This window comes from Mus caroli, unplaced genomic scaffold (assembly GCF_978045245.1).
Source record: "Mus caroli unplaced genomic scaffold, Mus_caroli_1 scaffold_10, whole genome shotgun sequence".
Taxonomy (NCBI): Eukaryota; Metazoa; Chordata; class Mammalia; order Rodentia; family Muridae; genus Mus; species Mus caroli.
Genome location: NW_028227265.1, coordinates 10,569,925 through 10,588,382, shown reverse-complemented (window position 1 = coordinate 10,588,382; position 18,458 = coordinate 10,569,925). Strand labels below are relative to the sequence as shown.

The following is an 18,458-nucleotide window of genomic DNA, read 5'->3' as shown; positions in this document are numbered from 1 at the left end:
CTGGACAATATGGTGGACCCTGGCCTCAACCAGAAGACCAAGAAACCGTGGGGTCTTTGACCTTCTGAGGCCTCTAAGCAGAGGATGGGGGCTCAGGAAAGGACCTGAGATGAGTTAACTCCAGTGAAATCGCAATTAAAATGTCTTTTTATCAAAAAATATCATACATCTTGTTATTGATCCTATTTTCCATTAATCTTAAAAATTCAAACAGAGATAATTGGTGTTTAATTAAAGCCTTAAGTATATTTCATTAGAGAACATTTTTTTAAATCATAAAAATGAAAATGCAAGAAAACCTTCCTGTCTTGTGAAATTGTTTTGATGTACCTCAACCGGTCCTCCCACATCACCCACCAAGATGCTCATCCTAGCTTAGACACCACTGCCACCTAGTGCCTGCGTGCAGAATTGCAGGCTTGGTTCTTGCAGGGCCCCTGGAGGGTGCTGATTTACATAGACACCTGCTCATGGTTGAAGTAGTTACAGCTGCCTGCACATCCGCCGCCTTCTATCCTTGCCTCCCGCATTCATGGCCTTTAAACTGCATTTGTTATAACCAGATTAACAATGGTAACTCTGATAGATAGCACAGCGACATAAGATACGGATGAATATGATACAGCTGTGCAAGCATCAGTCCCCTCTTTAACTGCGCAGTTCCACACGCCAAATTTTGACCTCCATATTTTAACCCTTACCTTCCTGCAACTCTCCTCTGCTCAGAGTGTGCTCAAGACTCCCCGTTTCTGGAATTTCTAGGTGTTTCCCCACCTGTCTGCGGCTTCTGACTTGACTACCCCTTGTGCTCACAAGAACCTCCCTCTACCTCTAATTTCTGAACTTAGCCTTCGGATATCAGACCAAGGTCAATGGTCACAAAGAGCAGTGCTGCACAGTGGTGTCTGGAGATATGGACAACGTGGTTTAGAATCTCACTTTCATCTGTTTAAGCGCAGGGACCACAGCCACCTTGCAGACCACTGTGGTTCCACCCATTATATAAACAGACAAACTCAGGATGATTTTAAAAAAAAAGTCCCATTCCAAGCACCATTTAAAAGTATAAAGAGGTTCATAAGAGTTGCTCAGCAGAGCCTGGTACCCAGGGGAGCCATGAGGCACGTGGTCACTAGCACTAGCAGCAAAGGTGTAAACCTTGCTCAGTGCCTGCCCAGTGTGTGGCAGATAAACAACTCCTACACTTACCCTTGCAGAGAAAACCAAATCTCCTTCCTCCATTAGAAACAATGCAAGTTTCCTCATCACCTGCCCGCCTTGCTCCATTACCCAGGGCTTCCAGTATTGCTAAGCTTCCTCAGCTGTAAGTTGTAACCATTTGCATGAACCAAGCTAAGCAATGATGATGCTATTTTGGGCAAGGTTGCTTTTGGCTAATCTTGGTTGATCAGGCAGCTTTGTGCTGGCACCTGACACTAGTGGGTTGGTCCCCAAGGGATGTGTGTGTGTGGGGGGGTGTCTATGGCAGGCTCTCTCCATGCCTTTCAGACCGTCTTAAATGGTGTGTGTGTGTGTATGTTTGGGGTGTCTATGACTATGATGGGTTCTCTCCATGCCTTTCAGACTGTCTTAAATGTCACTCTGTCTCTCTGAACAGGTAGTCGATAGCGACAGACCCGAAGGGTCCAAGTTCCGGCTCACCGGGAAGGGAGTGGATCAAGACCCTAAAGGAACTTTCAGAATCAATGAGAACACAGGCAGCGTCTCTGTGACACGGACCCTGGACAGAGAAACGATCGCTACTTATCAAGTGAGTCCTGGGTGCCTGCTCACCCTGTGCATAGAGATATGGATTTCAGAGTGATTTCTTCCCACTGAGCCAATTATTTCTGTGCCTCATCAAACCTGAGAAAGTGTGGCTCGAGGTGCTTCTGGGAAAACAAAAGTGGAGCCTAACAGTGAGGGGCCCCCTAGCTCATCAGCAGAGCCATGGGGCCTGTGTCACTCTTTGGGTTCTAGAGACCAATGAGACAGATACCAGAGGCACCTCGGGGGAGGTCAAAACCCTGAGGCCAAGCCTGGCTTTCAGAGGCCTGTGTTCCGAGTCACCGTGATAAGTACAAACCCTCAGACAAGATAATCCTGCTTTTAGACGTTTATCCTGATGAAATCTGGAAGAGTTAGTGCAGTTTTGTACAATGTAGGCCGTGGTCCTGAGGGTGGAGCATTGCTAAGTAGTGAACTGCAGGAGGGGTGCTGGCATCAGGGTGTCAAGGAAGGCAGCTTCCTGCAGCATTTAAGATGCAGCGGAGTGGAGTGGGAACTCAGTGGTCAACAGCACTTGCTGCATGGCTTTAGTTGCCAAAACCCATATTGAGCAGCTCACACCCACCCATAAGTCCAGCTCAAGGGGAGTCAATGCCCTCTCTTGACCTCCACAGGCACTGTCTGCACACACACACACACACACACAGAACACAAATCTATAAACTAACTATGAAGAAGTCTCATGTGGAAACAGAGTAGTTACATGGGAATATTCAAGACAAGATACAGGAGACAGAAGACAGACACATATGGTGTCCTTGTTATGAAGTGTTTGCACGCATTAGGACAGGTGTGCCTTCAGAGCCATGGTAAAAGAAAAAAAAAATCAAGGAAATGTATAAAATTAAATACCCAGATGTGATTGAAAAAGTAAATACAGAAAAAGTCATGGATGCTGAGAATGGGCGTCTCCTTGGGAACCGCAGTATTCACACCATTGCTATGGTTGCTGGCCGCAGGTACACAAACCACAAACCCTCTGTGAATGCACTCTGTGCCGGGGACTTGTTTTAAGCATGTAATTTGTTTCCCGTAATTCGATTCTGGGAACAGCTGATAAGTAAATTATATTACCGCCTTATTTCCTAATGAGGAAATAGCATTTGACTTGTGAGTACGGACCGCTTGTCCGTTGCCAGCTGGGATTTCCATCTTGGTGGGTTGTCCCCCAAGTTTGTGCTATTCTGTTGGTGTCACATGCAAATGGTTCCATCGATTAATATTATGTAAAAAAAAAAAAGGAAGAGGAAGGAGGAAAATCAAGGTTACTTGTTGTATTTGAGGCTGTGGACTCTGCATGTGGCTCTCTTGCCCTTTTTCTATGTGAATTTCAGTAAAGAAATGTCAGACCATGGTCACGGGAGGCACCTGCTGTTGGCCACATGTTGTGTTGTGGTGTCCTTATCTGCTAGCAGGTTCCATGTCCCAAATCATTGTGGGTCTTGGTCCCAGGAAGATGGATACCTCTGAGTTCTTTTAAGGGCTTTCTGAACCTTTTATGAACAGGAGAAAGTACTGGTCAGTGTGTACCAAAGATGAGCTGTTTGCACCAATGGGAAGGCTGACAGTTGGAAAATTTTGATGCTAGGCCCACAGGCTGTGACAATAACCAGGGAGGACTTGGCCTGTGTCTGTGAAAGACCCCACCTTCTCTCCCCAAACCTGTCATGGGATATATGTGATGTTGCAAAACCAAGGAACCGAGGCGGGGTCTGGTGAGTTTGATCGTTTCTAAGCTCAGTGACTAAGAGTTCAGGGATCAGAAAAAGACAAACTAAAAAACAGCAACTCTGTCACACATATCTCAGCAGTCACGTTTCTCCCTGAGCCATGCGAGCCAGGGCAACCCTCTCTCATCTTGCTGTTATTTCTTCCACAAGGCACAGAGACTAGGAGGTGCCTCTCCATACAAGGCAAAATGGGGTTCTTTCCGTGAACACCTGGCACAATGCCCAGCATGTAGCAGACACTCCTGAATCAGGACCTCTCTCAAGCCACATCATCTTCCTGAAAGTTTTTAAGTTCTACCGTCTCCTAACGCGTTTGACCTGGTGTCAGACATCTGACAAACACAACGATGTCTAATGTAAACAAGAGCTGTGGTTGCACTGTCCTTCCGTGAAGTATCAAAGGGATTTGGGGGATTAAACAGGAGATATGAAATGAAGAGAATGAGGTCTACCAGGAGTGCCTGTACCCTGGAAACTTAGGTTACGAGACCTGGGGAATGAGAGAGTCAGTGAGGTGCCTTTCAAGATGCTGCCTGCACACATTAACGAGTAGGAAGTGCCATGTTGATGTTTGTGGGATCCAGGATTAGTTTATAGAGTATCATTCTGCTAGAAGCCTGTGAGACCCAGGTGAAGACTCTGGGTGCCACACACTCAGCCCACTTCAGTATGGGCTTCTACCTCAGGTGGCAGTGATCTTTATCTCCAGGTACAGTGACAACGTCCGTGAAGATGGGAAACTTTGGGGGACAGTCACAGCAGCCTTCAGGGCTCAGGTTATCAGGCAGAATTAGGTCACCCATGACCTGTGGTTTAATTGTTTCAGAAACTCCAGCTGAAGGCTTCTCCCAGAACTTCTGGGTTGTATCGTAGCCATGTGGTGTGTTGTAGGGTCTCCAGCCATATGCAGGTCCCCTGCCGCTGAGCATCATGGGGTGTGGTCCCAGGAGGACAAGGATGGATGAATGGCAAAGCTGTTCCCTTTCATTCTTAGGGGTCTTTGCTCCGCACCGCCATGGCAGCCTGGGTTCTCCTGCTCTGTCTCCCAATGCCTCAGCCCTTCCCTTCCGTTTCCTTGTCTCCCGGAGGAGGAACAGGTGACTCTTGTCAGGCTATCCTTAGACACAAGGATGGTGTATATCCTGTCTATTTCAGACTCTCTTGGGAAATGACTTCCTGTCTGGAAGATGGAGGCCAGGTTCATTCTGGTTGTAACAGTCGGCGTGCCTGGGAACGGAGTGGCTTCTTTGAAGCACACATCCTAAGTCTCCACTTCCCCCGGGCTTTCACTTCTATTCTCCCAAGCTTCAAAAGCAGAGAGAGTATGTGGGCGTGTGTGTTGACATCATAATTGCGCTAATATAGCTGTTGTTTGTTTTGGAGTTAAATAACACTGTTCATGTGCAAAAGCATGTGTCTGGGAGCCAACAGTTCCCCCAGATCCAACCAGAAGGCACTGATGGAAGTCAAGGGGGCCGGCAAATAAGACATTCCTGGAGATACAGCCATCCCTGACCCTAAATGAATACCAGTACTAAAAGCTACCAGTTTTAAACACTGCACTGCAGATAGCTTGGACCCCCTCCCTGTGCACACTCTTATCTGTCTCACACAAGAGGCAGAAGAAGCAGAGTTGCCAAGGACAAGGAGCAGAGCAGGCCCCCTGTCATCCTAGGTACCCAGGAGGCTGAGGCAGAAAGGATCTCAGGTGGAAGGCCAGTTAGAGTCACAGAGTGAATTCAAAACCAGTCTGGACAATCCAACGAGATCCTGTCTCAAATAACAACTTAGAAAGAAGGCCTGAGATACAGTTCAGTGGTAGAGGCGCCTGCCTAGCATGTGTGGACACTGTTCAGTTGGAAAGAAGGAAGATGAGGAGGAGGAGGGAGGGAGGGAGGGAGGGAGGGAGGGAGGGAGGGAGGGGAAGAGGAGGGAAGAAGGGAGAGAGGGAGGGAGGGAGAGAGAGAGGGGGGAGGGAGGGAGAGAGAGAGAAAGGAGGGAGGGAGGAGGGAAAAAAGAGAAGGGAGGAAGGAAGAGAAAAGGAAACAGTGTTACTTACGAACTTCCTCAAGGACTCAGTGTGTATTAGATCCAGGATCCATCCCAGTTTCCCAACGGTTCCAAAGCCTTGCTTCTAAGTCTGCTCTTCCCACTTTTATCCCCAACTAGACTTCAACACTGGATCCAGGTTCCTTGGCCTCTTTCCTAGGACCTATCTAAATGGGGCTGAGAGAGAGTCTGACCGACTGTGGGATCAATGACCCTTAAGTTCCATCCCGTTCTGCGACTGACTGGCACCCTACCACAGTCCCCGGCCCCAGTGCCCAGAAGGGCTTCCTGTGGTTCTGACCTGAAGTGGCACCTGGCAAGATAATTTAGCTCTTGCAGTCTTGGGAGCTGACATATTAATGTAAAGGCTCCTGAAATATCACTCATTATTATGCGTTTTGCCAGTGTTTGAGTGATTTGTGAACTCCTCATTGGAATAAAGTACTGTAAATGATTCATGAATGACCAAGTTTATGAAATTCTATAAAAATATTAGCGGGTGGTAATGATTCTCTCTCACTGTGAATGGAATCTGCTGGCTGCTAATTTGTCAATATGGGAGGACAGGAATGGAGTGGGAGACAGTGTCAGTTAGGCAAGTGAGGGTCCTGGTGGGAGGCTTGGAGTGGTCTCCATGGGGGGTATGAGCCAAGGCAGGAAGCACAGCAGATATAAATGTGAAAGGCACGCGTCACCCTTGACCAGGTCTGCATAGTAGGAGTTGGACAGCTGACTGGGTGAGAGGAGAGGGGAGTGTTTGGAAAAAAAATGGGAACTGACTTTCCTGTATACCTACTGTGTTCTAGACTGCCTATTAGGATCTTGTGTTAATTACTTCCCTTGTCGCTGTGATGAAACACATGAAGCAACTTAAGGGTAGAAGGGTTTGTTCTGGCTTACAGTCTGAGGGGGTCGTTTTACATTCAAGCCATTAGAGTCCTTGACATGCACAGACCTATAAAGAATGTTTATTACATTTACTGATAATAAATATGTTGGCCGAAGACCACAGGGGTTTCCAAGATGTCCTGTTATACAGATGTCGGTGCCAACATTCCACGAACGTTTACAGTATGCCAGGGCCCAACCACAAGTATTCATGATTATCTCATTTAATGTCACAAACATGAGCTTGATGTTCTATGCAGGACTTTGCTTGTTGTTGTGGCAGAGGCACCTGACAAAGACAACTTAGAGATGGGTTATTTTAACTTGCAGTTTGAGGAGATACATTCTATCGTGCTGGGAAAAGCGTGACCATGTTGAACAAGAGGCATCTGATCACATTCCATCCACAGTCAAGGAGCAGAGAGAGATAGATGGATGCTGGCGCTCAGCCCACGGGATGGTGACTCCCACATCAAGATGGGTCTTTCCTTCCATGTTAAAGTCTTTGGAAACACCCTTGCCCATGAACCTGGCGGTGAGACTCCTAGGTGATTCCAAGGCTAGTCAGTCTGACGATATATTGCACTGTGTGGACAGAGCAGGTACCTGGGGCTCCAGGGTTCTTGATCTCTGCCTTAGTTCCTTTCCTATTGTTGTTACACGCCTGATACAATGACTAAGGCAACTTATCAAAGACAACTTCTAGATGGGCCTATGGCTTCAGGGGGTTGGTGTCCATGAGCAAAGAGCAAAGGCCTGCGGGTGGGGGCATCTGAGAGCTCACATCTTGATCCACAAGCAGGAACTAAGAATACACACTGGGAAGGGCAAAAGTCTTGTGAAACTTCAAAGCCCACTCGCTCCCAGTCATACACCTCACCTCCTCCAATTAAAGCCATACCTAATCCTTCCAACAATTCCACCAACTGGAGACCAAGTATTCATATGGACGAATCTATGGGGGCTATTCTCATTCAAACCACCACAGCCTGAGGACATAGGAAGACCTCGGCATGAGACACATGTTCACACTTCCTCCTAAGTAATATACTCCCCCTTGAACCAAGTTCCTGGTCAGCTTTTGATTCTATGGTTAGGGACGTGGCCATAAAATTGGGATACACCCAGCACTTTCCTTGCTTGTAGGTCTTCCTCCAGTCATGGCCTCTGCCTTACTTCTAACCAATGCGTGGCTCCAAGACAACTCAACACAAGGGGACTGAATATGAAAAAGGCTATTTCCATCTGGAAGTAGACCTACCTTAAAGTTTAAGGCCATAAGACATGTGGGAGATACAGATACATCTAGGGTATTATCTTGTTGATGATGATGTTCATGGCATGCCTGGGTGATGTACCCAACACTTGAATAGGATTGAACCCTTGATGGTTTTAGAACTTGTGAAGCTCTCCCATCCTTCCACGGTGGGGACAGCAATATAAGTCTTCTTCATCCTCTAGTCTGGTGACCTCTTTGACTACTTTGGGGTTACCAACGAAGTCTCCTTTGAGTTCTTGACAGGGAGAATGGATGTGTCAAAGGATACAAGTACCCGACAGAATTACCCCCAGACCTAAGTAACCAGGCTGGTACAGCCAGAGCAAGTGTCATGGCAGGAAATGTCCAGTTATTTCAATGCAAAGCTTCTCAGCCTGAGCCCTAGTGAAATTTGGGGCTGGCCTGAGCACTATAGGGTATTCACCTAAGTCTTAACAGTCAAATATAACTCCAGATAGTCCCACTTGTCTTAAACTACAGGCAGAATGCCCCCACAGGAGAGCCATAGTAGCCACTGCTGACACTTAGACATGCAGCTTTGAATCAACATTGCTCAGAACTGCATGTGGAATCTCTACTCTCTAGACCCTCTGCCCTTAAAAGCTCAGCATCGGCCTCATGTTTATCACTTCTATGTCCAAGGTGCGTGTGGACACAGCTATGTCCAGATCCTACACAGCTGATGGATCCCACACTCTAGTTGATGGGTCCCATACTCGTTTAGTTTTCTGGGGTCGCTAGCCCAGGACCAGGCACCACCACCAGCTCAGCATCTATTATGCCACAGTGAAGATCTGTTCCTAATGGGAGCCAGTGGGCAACAACACAGTTGATAGGGCAGGTAACCAGCCTGTACCTGCAACAGTAGTATGTGTCTCCAATCTTACCATTTTGGGCTTTGTCAGTTTAGTCTCCCTCTGTATAGTCCAGGCCGACTTCAAATTCATGAACATACCTCCTTCATGCTGGGATGATAATCAGGTCCTCAGTCACCATGAGAACCTCCATATCTACCCTCTTACCTTCTCATGTCACTGTGGTCAGCCTGTGGCCCACATGGCCAAGGAATAGCCTGTATGGAAGGGCACAAACAGCTCAGGTTGGGACCCAAGCTTTAGAGGCAGACCCACCAAGCTTCAAGCTTCAACTTTGCTTTTGGATGAACCATGTGAAGTTTCCATTCTTGTGGGCTCAGAGAGGTTGGGTATTCTCCATTTCATGTGCACCCCAGTCTTGTCTCATCTCGGGCATTATTTGAATCTCAGCCTCTGTTGCCTCTTCCCTAGGATAAGAATGATCCCAGCAGCATCTCCTGATGACACGAGAGCTGTAAGTGGGGTATGCAGGCAGGCAGTGTCTGCCATTGGGAGCCACCTGTCACATACCAGCCTAACAGCTTAGGCCTAGGGCAGGTGAAATAGAAGTAAAGATAGATACTAGGGCCGAGGTAGCAGCTAAGCAGGTGGATGTTGGAGATGCTTTCTTGGTGGGTACATCTACTAGGGAAGCCACCAAGAGTGTGTCCCCCAATCTACATCATTACCTGGGAACTAGGTAGACGTCTCCGTCCACGTCTACTGGGTCATAAATACTGGAGCAGGTCCCAACAGTCGAGTTGTATTCACCTTCCAGTGATTCTGGAGCATCCTCCAGAACATGGGTCTAACACAGCTCCAGGCTGGGCTGCTGGCTCGGTCGGGTAAATGCTTACCACTGAAGCATCAGGGTGTTTGATTCCAAGTACCCACAGAAAGAGCCAGGCATGGTGGTACATGATAATCTAGAAAGCACTGGAGAGACAGAAACATTCTTGGGGCTCCCGGAATAGCCATCCTAGCATAATTGATGACTTCTAGATCCTACCCAGAAACCCTCCCCTCAAAACACAAAGTGTGTGCATCCTGAGATACAATTGAGATTGACCCCTACGTCCACTGGCATACCTGCACACATATGTTAAAATGTGCTCCCTCACAGAGACACATAGACACACGCACACACATACATACACACAACACAGGCACAAACACACACAAGCTCACATACACACACACACACATATATACACACACACTCTCTCTCACACACACACACACACATATCCCACAGGCATGTACACACATATACACACAAGCGCTCTCTCATACACACACACATACACACAGACACACACACACATATACACACACGCTCTCTCTCTCACACATACATATCCCACAGGCATGTACACACATATACACACAAGCGCTCTCTCATACACACACACACACACACACACAGAGTTCCTAAGCACTTGAATCACTATATCTTTTTTGCTTCATTACTTCACCCCAGGGAATGACCTCTGAGCCCATTCCTGGGTTCCATTCTGTGCTAGCTATGCTTGTAGTAGATGCTTCCCCTTTGCAATAAGAAAACCCTCCACCCAACCCACAGGTGCAATGCTTTGTTGCTTTAAAGGTTCCGGAGAGCAGGGCAGCTGTGTCCTGGGCTTCTTTGCTCCATCCCTGTCTAGACATCAGATGACTGTGAAATGCCACAGGCCTGAGTACGTGCTTGTTTCAGGGAAAGCAGACTTCAGTCCAGGAGATGAAGGCGTTTTCCTAAGACTGAGAGGCCTTACAGGAGATAACTTTGGGTAGGAGGAAGCCGGGCTGAACTCAGCAAGGCCAGCATTTCGACCTTAAAGGTCTGTGATCTTCAAGGTGGCATTTATAGTTCTCAGTTCTCAGACTTTGCTGGTAATAGAATCACCCTGGGGAGCCTTTGAACTCCCCACCCTCACCCTCAGTGCTCAAACAACATTTGAAAGCAATTAAGACAGGATGTCTTAGAGTGTGACCAAGCTCCAGTGTGCTCCTGAAAACTCTCCGGGTGTGTAAAGCCATGTTTAAGGCGCACTGAGTTAATATGACACACCTACATCTCGGTTTACTCACAATTAGGAACAAGGACGACGACACCTGTTACAGAGGTGAGACGAGACTGCCAAATGAGGTAGCCCAGGAGCTTCTAATGTATTGAGAAAAAAATCATCTCATTTCCCCTCTCTCCACTGCCGAGTAAAACTGCTTTCTAAGCCTCCTTAGACACAAACACTTTAAAAAAAATAGACAAATAGACAGTGTGATAAACAAATGAACGCTTATCTTCTGGCTGCTTAAGGAGAAGTAACTCATGATTTGCCCAAGGCTTCTACCCGCCCCAGCTCCTGGGAGCATCTCCATCAGACTCTTTCCACTCCGCCTCCCCACCTGTCTGAGCCTTCATTTTGCAGCCCGGCCTTATCTGCTGGATGCAGCCGGTGAAACTGAGGCATAGAGAGGTTAAACAGCATCATCACTGCAGCAGCCACACACCTGGATTAGACTGCCCAGGGCCTCCTGGCTGATTATGTGTTTGGTTCACTAAGCAAAGCTGCCTCCTCACTCCGGGCTGTGAAAACAGATTTCTTCTGAATTTCATTAACTCGATGTCCTGCAAGAGGCTCAGCTCTCCAGGTGGCAGGCAAGAGACTCTGCATCCTTAGGCTTGTCCCTAGCCTCCTCTGTCCTTGGCTGGAGATCCTTGCATGTCACCCTCCTGGCAGGTACTCCAGACTCCATGCATGTTCAGAGATCCAGTTCAGGCCAGGATTGTCTTTCTCGCCTTCCTTGCCTAACTGGGATGTGACTGAGGTCGCCGTGGCGGTTGTTTTGTTTTATGAATACGTGTATCGGAGAGGAGGCTGGTATGTAACACAGCAAGTCTGTAGAGGTCAGAGGACACCTCAGGGTGCCAATCATTGTGCACACCAGGACAATTGGCCCACAAACTTCCAAGATTGTCCTGTCTCCACCTCCCATCTCACTCTCAGAGTACTAGGATTACAGATCCCCACACATGGGTTCTGAGGATTTGATCTCAGGTCCCTCAAGCTTGAGCAACAAGCTCTTTATCCTTAGGACCCTTTCTTCCACCCCACGGCTGCTGCTTCAAAACTTCTTCCAAAATTCTGGCATCCTATGACACGAAGAGCCATCCTGCCCAATCGCTCAATCCACAAATAAGCAAAATGAAGTCACTTCTCCAACTCTGTCTCTCAAAATATACCACTGAAACTTAATTATCCCTAGAAATCTAAGTATTGCAGCCACTCCAATGGATCTAGGCCCTACCCATATATGCAGATGGAGCCTATATCCCAGCTCACACCACCCAGTTGACAACTATTGCCTTTATCAAGATGCATGAGGTGTCTTCTCCATTTTTGACAGTGTAATACTGAGCTGATCAGGGACCTGGGCTGTGGCACTGGGCAGAGAGGAGCAGAAGAGACTAAACACAGGGCGTGGCCTTGAACTCTTCTTGCTCTGGAAGGGCGTTTGAGGACCTGGAGGGAAGAAAATGACTGGCATTACTTTTATGAGAGATTCCCCTAGACTTAATTTGAGGCCAATCAGACCAATATAAAAAGACCGAGTAAGAATCTGGCCTTAAACACTACTGGTATAGGTTAGTTCAGCTAGAAAGGGTTGCCCATCCAAAGAGGCATCTATGCCACTGTGGCATGAGAAAGGCTAGACTTTGGGGGATCCCTGTTGTGATGCACTTCCCATGACCCAGAGGGGTGGTAGTATGGGAGTCAGCCTGCAATGTGGAAGCTACTGTTGATCCTTGCCAAGCCAACCTTGAGTCTACAGGGAAATACCCAGGGGTGTGATAGGCACTGAGTGCCCTCTGCAGTGGGCAGGCATGTCAGAGTTTAGACACAGGGATCACAACAAAACTCATTCATGTCTCTCCTGACTACAGCCTGGTGGCTCACAGCGAAGGGTGACTACTCAGTTTTACCCTGTGCCCAGGACTGCAATAAATCACTGCCCCGCAGGACTCGGCCCCAAGGCTGAAAACAGCCTCGGTTTGTTCCTTCAGATCTATCTGAGTGAACCTAAGCCCTGAGATCAGATCTACCACAGTACAACCCTCTGATTGCTGCTAGAAAGTTGAGTCTGGCTTTGTCATGCACTGGACAAGGATCAGGGACAAGAACTGGCTTTGGGGGTTGAGAGCTAAGTATATACTCAAAGAAGTTGAGCAGTCTTGGGGGCAAACCTTTCCCAGTACTACAAATTTAAAACAAACAAACAAAAAAAGAAGCAATAAGCCAGGGCAAGAAAATGGTGGCAGAGTTCTGTCTCCTCAGAGAAGTGCGCATAGGTATGGATGGTGGGAAAGGATTCAGGACTAGGAAGGGATTGGTGGGTAGGGAAGAAAATGGGGTGTGTGCTCTGAGGGATGTAATTCAACCAGTTGTCTCTCGTGATGAGGGCAGATGCTGAGAACTGTAGGCACAAGAGTCCCATGAATCAGTTTATGTCCCCTCAGGGGCCATTCTGCTTGGTGTACTGAAGGTAGAAAAGAAACATCCCGTTGAATCTCTGGGACTCCAAAGCCAGAATGCCGTGTATCAGGCAAGGGTCTTTTTTCCACCAAGGAACATGGGATGGAATGGAGTTAGCCCCAGCTCCCCCCAAGGATATGACTTGCTGAATATTAGTGGATCTGGGAGGTGTTCATCCAACAGGCCCTGCAAGGTAAGATAGGAGCTTAGATTTTTATTCTAAGAGACGTCTCGGTCTCCCAGGGTTTTCAGGAAGGAGGTGGCATCCAATTTGTGTTTCCGTATGATACAATTTATTTGAGCAAGTCAACAATAACGTTCAAATTGCTATGAAATAGAAATTAATTCGAAAACGCATTCATTTGTTGAAAACCCACTGCCTGCCAGAGTAAAGAAACATCTTTGCCTCCCCAGAGCTCGGCCCCAGAAGGCTGTCTTTTATTGCTAAACCCACAGGGGAGGGGCAAAGAGTGTTTTATGTATTGCCTGGTCCTCTGCAGCTACTGTGGCCTGATATCCAGGCCAAAAAAAAAAAAAAAAAATTTCTCTTTTAGAACTCCCGACTTTCACTTTGGTGTGTAGGGGTTGGGCAGAGCTGTTTGCTGTTGGTTCCTTTGATTGATTGGAATGTCTTTGAAGATCTTCCCGATAAGGAAGGCTTATCATTCCTCACTGTGGGGCGGAAGGCACCAACAGGCCATTTCCATGTTCTTTTGGTTTCTTCTGAAGATGCAGATGGGGGCTGTATCCAGCTCCTTTCTGCCAAGTGCACATCTCTCAGCACTGACTTACAAAAACTCCAGCAAAGACTTAGAACCAAGAGTGGGTGACTCCGGGGTGCGTGTTCCTCCTCTTGCAAATGGAGCCAGGTAGAAAGACCCCGTTCCGAGGTGAATACTTGGAAATCTGAATCTGAACCCGGGATCCGGCAAAAGCAAACAGGGCTGAGTGAGGCCTTTTCTGATGATGCTTAGCAAATGAAACGCTAATCACGCTGACTGCATGACGCTGAGCGGTCCGCTGCTCTGTGGAAGCTGATCTTCTCTGATGGCTAATTCCTGGGATTAGAACTGGTATAGCGATGCACCTGAGACAGCGGTCCACGTGGAAGGCTGGGGAGGCTGCCAGTGAGGTGGTGAGCAGTCCACACTGCACTGCGCATGCTCACCTTCTCTTTCTCCTGTTAGTGCAGAACCTCCGCTGAGGTCTCCACTGAAGTCTCAGTCACTCCCTGTTAGTGGTTTTTGTTGTTGTTGTTGTTTTGTTTTGTTTCCAGTCACCTGAGGGCCAGACCGTTGGTAGGGCTATTTGGGTCCCAAATACGGTCCTGCAACGAAGTGGACTTGGGAAGAATCTTTCCCATGGCAATCGAGTCTCTGAGTCAGTGTAGAAAAATGTATCATATCTTGTCTGTTTCTTCTCTGACTTATTATATCCAACTTAGCTTCCTATTTCGCTGTAAGCTCTTTGGAAGCGCCCCCCGCCTCCCAAACCCCGCATAAGCATAAAGAGTAGTATTTGGGTACAGTAGTCAGTATAGGTGGCATCATTTGGGAGTATGCTGGACCAGTGTAGGCTCTAGGGAAGTCAGGGAAGGGGAGAGGGCAGATTTCTGGTTCTGAATGTGGACTGAGTCTGTGCTCTGTGAACAGCATCCTTGCTAATTGCTGGGCTCTTTCTGTAGACCTGCTCATCTTCCTGGCTCTGACCTTCACCCAGTTCTCTAGATGTGAATTGGGTGGGAACAATCAATAGAAATGGTATCTAGGGTAGCACAGACCTTCTAGAATCAGCATCTGTCATCTTATCAACTCTCAGACCCATCCTCTGTTTTAGGCTCCATCTCTGATCCCCTCTTTCAGTTCAGTGGACTATGAGGGGAAGATGCTCCTGCAGGCTCCCTGGGGAGAGGGTGGGAGTGTGAGAAGGGCTGGAGGAAGAACCAGGGACCACCCTGTGGTTTTTCCTTTAGAGGCCCAAGGATGGTGTTGGCTAAACCAGGTTCTCTGACACTTTTTCTGACAGTGTGGGAACACCCAGGCCTCTTTCCACAGCCCTGGAGTCTCTTAAATGTTTTCTACTTACAGGTCATTGTCTTCAGGTGTGAGAGGAGAGGTGACTAGCTACATGGGCTCTTTAGGTTTAGAGCCACATGCACTCAAAACAACCCTAAACCAGTCACCTTAGCACAAGATGAGACCCCAGTCGCAGCCTACCAAAGGGCATCTGTCCACCAAGGATTCGGGGACAACTGCATGGCATGTGTGACCACTCAGGCCAGCAAGTGGTGTTCTGCCAAGTGCTGACCCTAAGATTACATAGGAAGGAGGGCCCTAAGACATCAGACGAGGGCACCCGGGAGGCCAAGCTCCTGCTGCCGTGAAGTTGGAAGGAGCTGGGAAGAATGGGACCAAAATAATTTATATGAAATTCTAAAGGGATTTTTAAAAAAACTAAAAATTTAAGAAGAAAATTAGAAAGGAAAACAGTGCAAACAGTAAACAGTGAGGTGGGCCCTGGAGCACTGGAACAGTTTGGGGTGTGATTCTGTCAGCTCCCAAGCCAGAGCTTCAGTAGGAAGTGTTCTACAAGACCAGAGAGCTTGTCCTCCATTGGAGGACTTTGAGGTTGAACAAAATATTCGAATAACTGTTAGCATTTTTCTTTGTCTAAGCTCCGCCCCACAGTTACCTGGCTACAGCCAGGTATGCCTGACTCAATATAAAAGGGGCTGCTCACCCTCTCCCTGCTCTGCTCTCTCATGCTCTCTTGCCTTCTTGCTCCCACTCTGTCCCCTCTCCCCTTACCCTCTCTCTCCCCATTCCCCTCCCCCCCCTCCACCTGCTCATGGCCAAACTCTTCTACTCCTCTGTGTGCTCTCTCTCTCTCTGTGTGCCTTTCTGTCTCTACTACCCTCTTAACTCCCATCTCCATGCCCTGAATAAACTCTATTCTGTACTATACTGTCCTGTGGCTGGTCCCTCTAGGGGAAGGAATACCTCAGCATGGGCCCTCAGGGGTATCCCCTTCCTGCCACACCTGACCATACATACATCCACCAAAACACATTCCTCCTCCCTTTATCGTTTTATAAACCCAGCAATAACCCTTCCCTAATCTAAGAGCTAAAAGGTACAGATTATTTTTGTCTGCTTTTCATGTGGAGAAACTGAGATTTCGGCACATGTCAGGAAAGTCCATACAAAGCCTATGGAGAAAGATCCAAAGGAGGAAGTCACCCTGTCCCCTTAGAGCCCCCTTCCCCACACTCCCTCTGTCACTCATTACTGAAAGGCCAGCTGCTCTCTGTAGACCAGTTATTCTCAACTGGGAACAAAGCCAGTCTGCAGGGGACAGGTGATGGCATCTGGAGACACTCTGGCCAGTGTGGTGGAACTGCCAATGTTTTTTATATCAAGTGGGTGAGTGTTAGAGAGGTTTCTAAACACACTGGGACTCACAGGATAGCCCTCACCATAAGGGATAACTGAGCCTCAAGAAGTTGTATAGTATAGCTCTGACCCGAGTGTAAGCATTAATAAAAGCCACCAGTGAACTCCCTGGCGGCCATCTTGGATGTCCAAGCCATCTAACCATGCCGTGTTTCCTCTGACCACCTGCTGCTCTAATGCCAGGCTCCCCTAAATTCTGAGCAGTGCCCATGGTAGTATGTCCCAGCCAGCACTTGCCAAGGCTATCTTCTATTCTGCAAGGTGATTTTTTTTTTTAAATTTTCCCCATTACAGAAGATAGATTCCATTTCTTCACTCCTGGGGGAAAACTAATTCTAGCAAAGACCATTTGTCTTTGGTACCTGAGATCTAGATAATTTACTATGAGTTTATTGAAAATTATGTAGATATTATTCAGAAACACAATTTGCAGCTATATGGTACACTTAGGCGGATTATATTTTAAGCGTTAATGCACGTACTGAGGATATATGTCTGAATGTGCCTCGCTCTGAGATACTTTTTTATTTTTTAATAGCTCACTGCCTTTGAGATCTTCAACCTGGCCCACTGTGCAATGCAAAGAGGAAGCTATCTCCAAATGGATATTTGTGTGCTGGGCCCTGAGTTGTTACCAGTCAGTGGCAGCTCAATCTCCTGATACTTTATATAGCTTTTGTGATAAGTTCAGAAATAATTTGCATTTAAATGCATTTCAGATATTTAACTCGCGATTTCAAAACGGGCTTATTTTGAGCTCCGTAGACATGGCGAAGTGTATGGACACTCACTTCCCTGATTACATGAAGGACTGGAGTGTTAATATAGAACAGCTTTTCCAACCCCTTTATCCAAATCTGAGAGCTGAGAGATGCCGAGGGATGTCCGCAGCACACACACAGGCACACGCTCGCTCCTATGTGCACGTGAGAGTTCTCTGCTTCCTTTGAAATAGTTAGGGCATGTTAAAAACTGCAATCATGTCTTTAAAACTCACACTGAGAACTAACATAGTAATGATCTCAGTGGTCACAAGCACTTTACTGCTCTTATGGGGGACCTGGGTTCAGGGCTCAGCACACACCTGCCAGCTCACCACCACCTATACCTCCAGTTCCGGGAGCTGTAACAGAGGCCAGGCTCCTACATGCATGTAGTATGTATTAACTCACATAAAAAGAATAAATAAATCACAAAAGACATTTCAAAGGCCTCTATCTAAGAAACTTGTTTAAGCAAAAGTATCCACACCTTTGAAAAATAGAAAAAAACATCTGGCTGTGGTGGCTGGCACACACTTGAATTCCAGCACTCAGGAGGCAGAGGCAGGAGGAGCGTTGTGAGTTTATGGCTAGCCTGATCTACACAGTGAGTTCCAGGACAGCCGGGGTTATATGGGGAGACCCCTCCTGGAAGGGGGAAAAAGGTAATCTGTGGCTGTGGAGATCCGCTGCAGGGAGTGTGACCAGTACTGGGCCGCTAGCTCAGTCAATGTCAGTCTTACGTGTATCTTTTGAGAGGTGTGTGTATGTGTGTGTGTGCATGGGTGTAGGTATGTTGTTTGCATATGTGTAGGTGTGTGTGTGCATGTGTGTAAGTATGTATGTACATGGGTGTAGGTGTATGTGCATGCATATATGCATGTGTGTGTGCATGGGTGTGTGCATGGGTATAGGTGTATGTGTGCATATGTGTGTGTGTGCATGGGTGTGTGCATGGGTATAGGTGTATGTGTGCATATGTGTGTGTGCATGGGTGTGTGCATAGGTATAGGTGTGTGTCCATGGGTATAGGTATTTGTGTGCATGTGAGTGTGTGTGTGTGTGTGTGAAAGCATTAAACATCCTTTCACAGTACTGTCAGTCTTATTCCATGAGTTAGGGCTCACC

General features: G+C 47.5%; 1 protein-coding gene across 1 annotated transcript in view; it reads left to right on the top strand.

The window, feature by feature from the left end:
- The window catches only part of Cdh13 (cadherin 13), a 1,034,078-nt gene that overhangs the window by 565,523 nt on the left and 450,097 nt on the right, over positions 1 to 18,458 (top strand). The window contains exon 5 of the mRNA XM_021169677.3: positions 1,619 to 1,771. Coding sequence (XP_021025336.1) covers positions 1,619 to 1,771 — 153 coding nt within the window. The remainder of the gene's footprint in view (positions 1 to 1,618; positions 1,772 to 18,458) is intronic.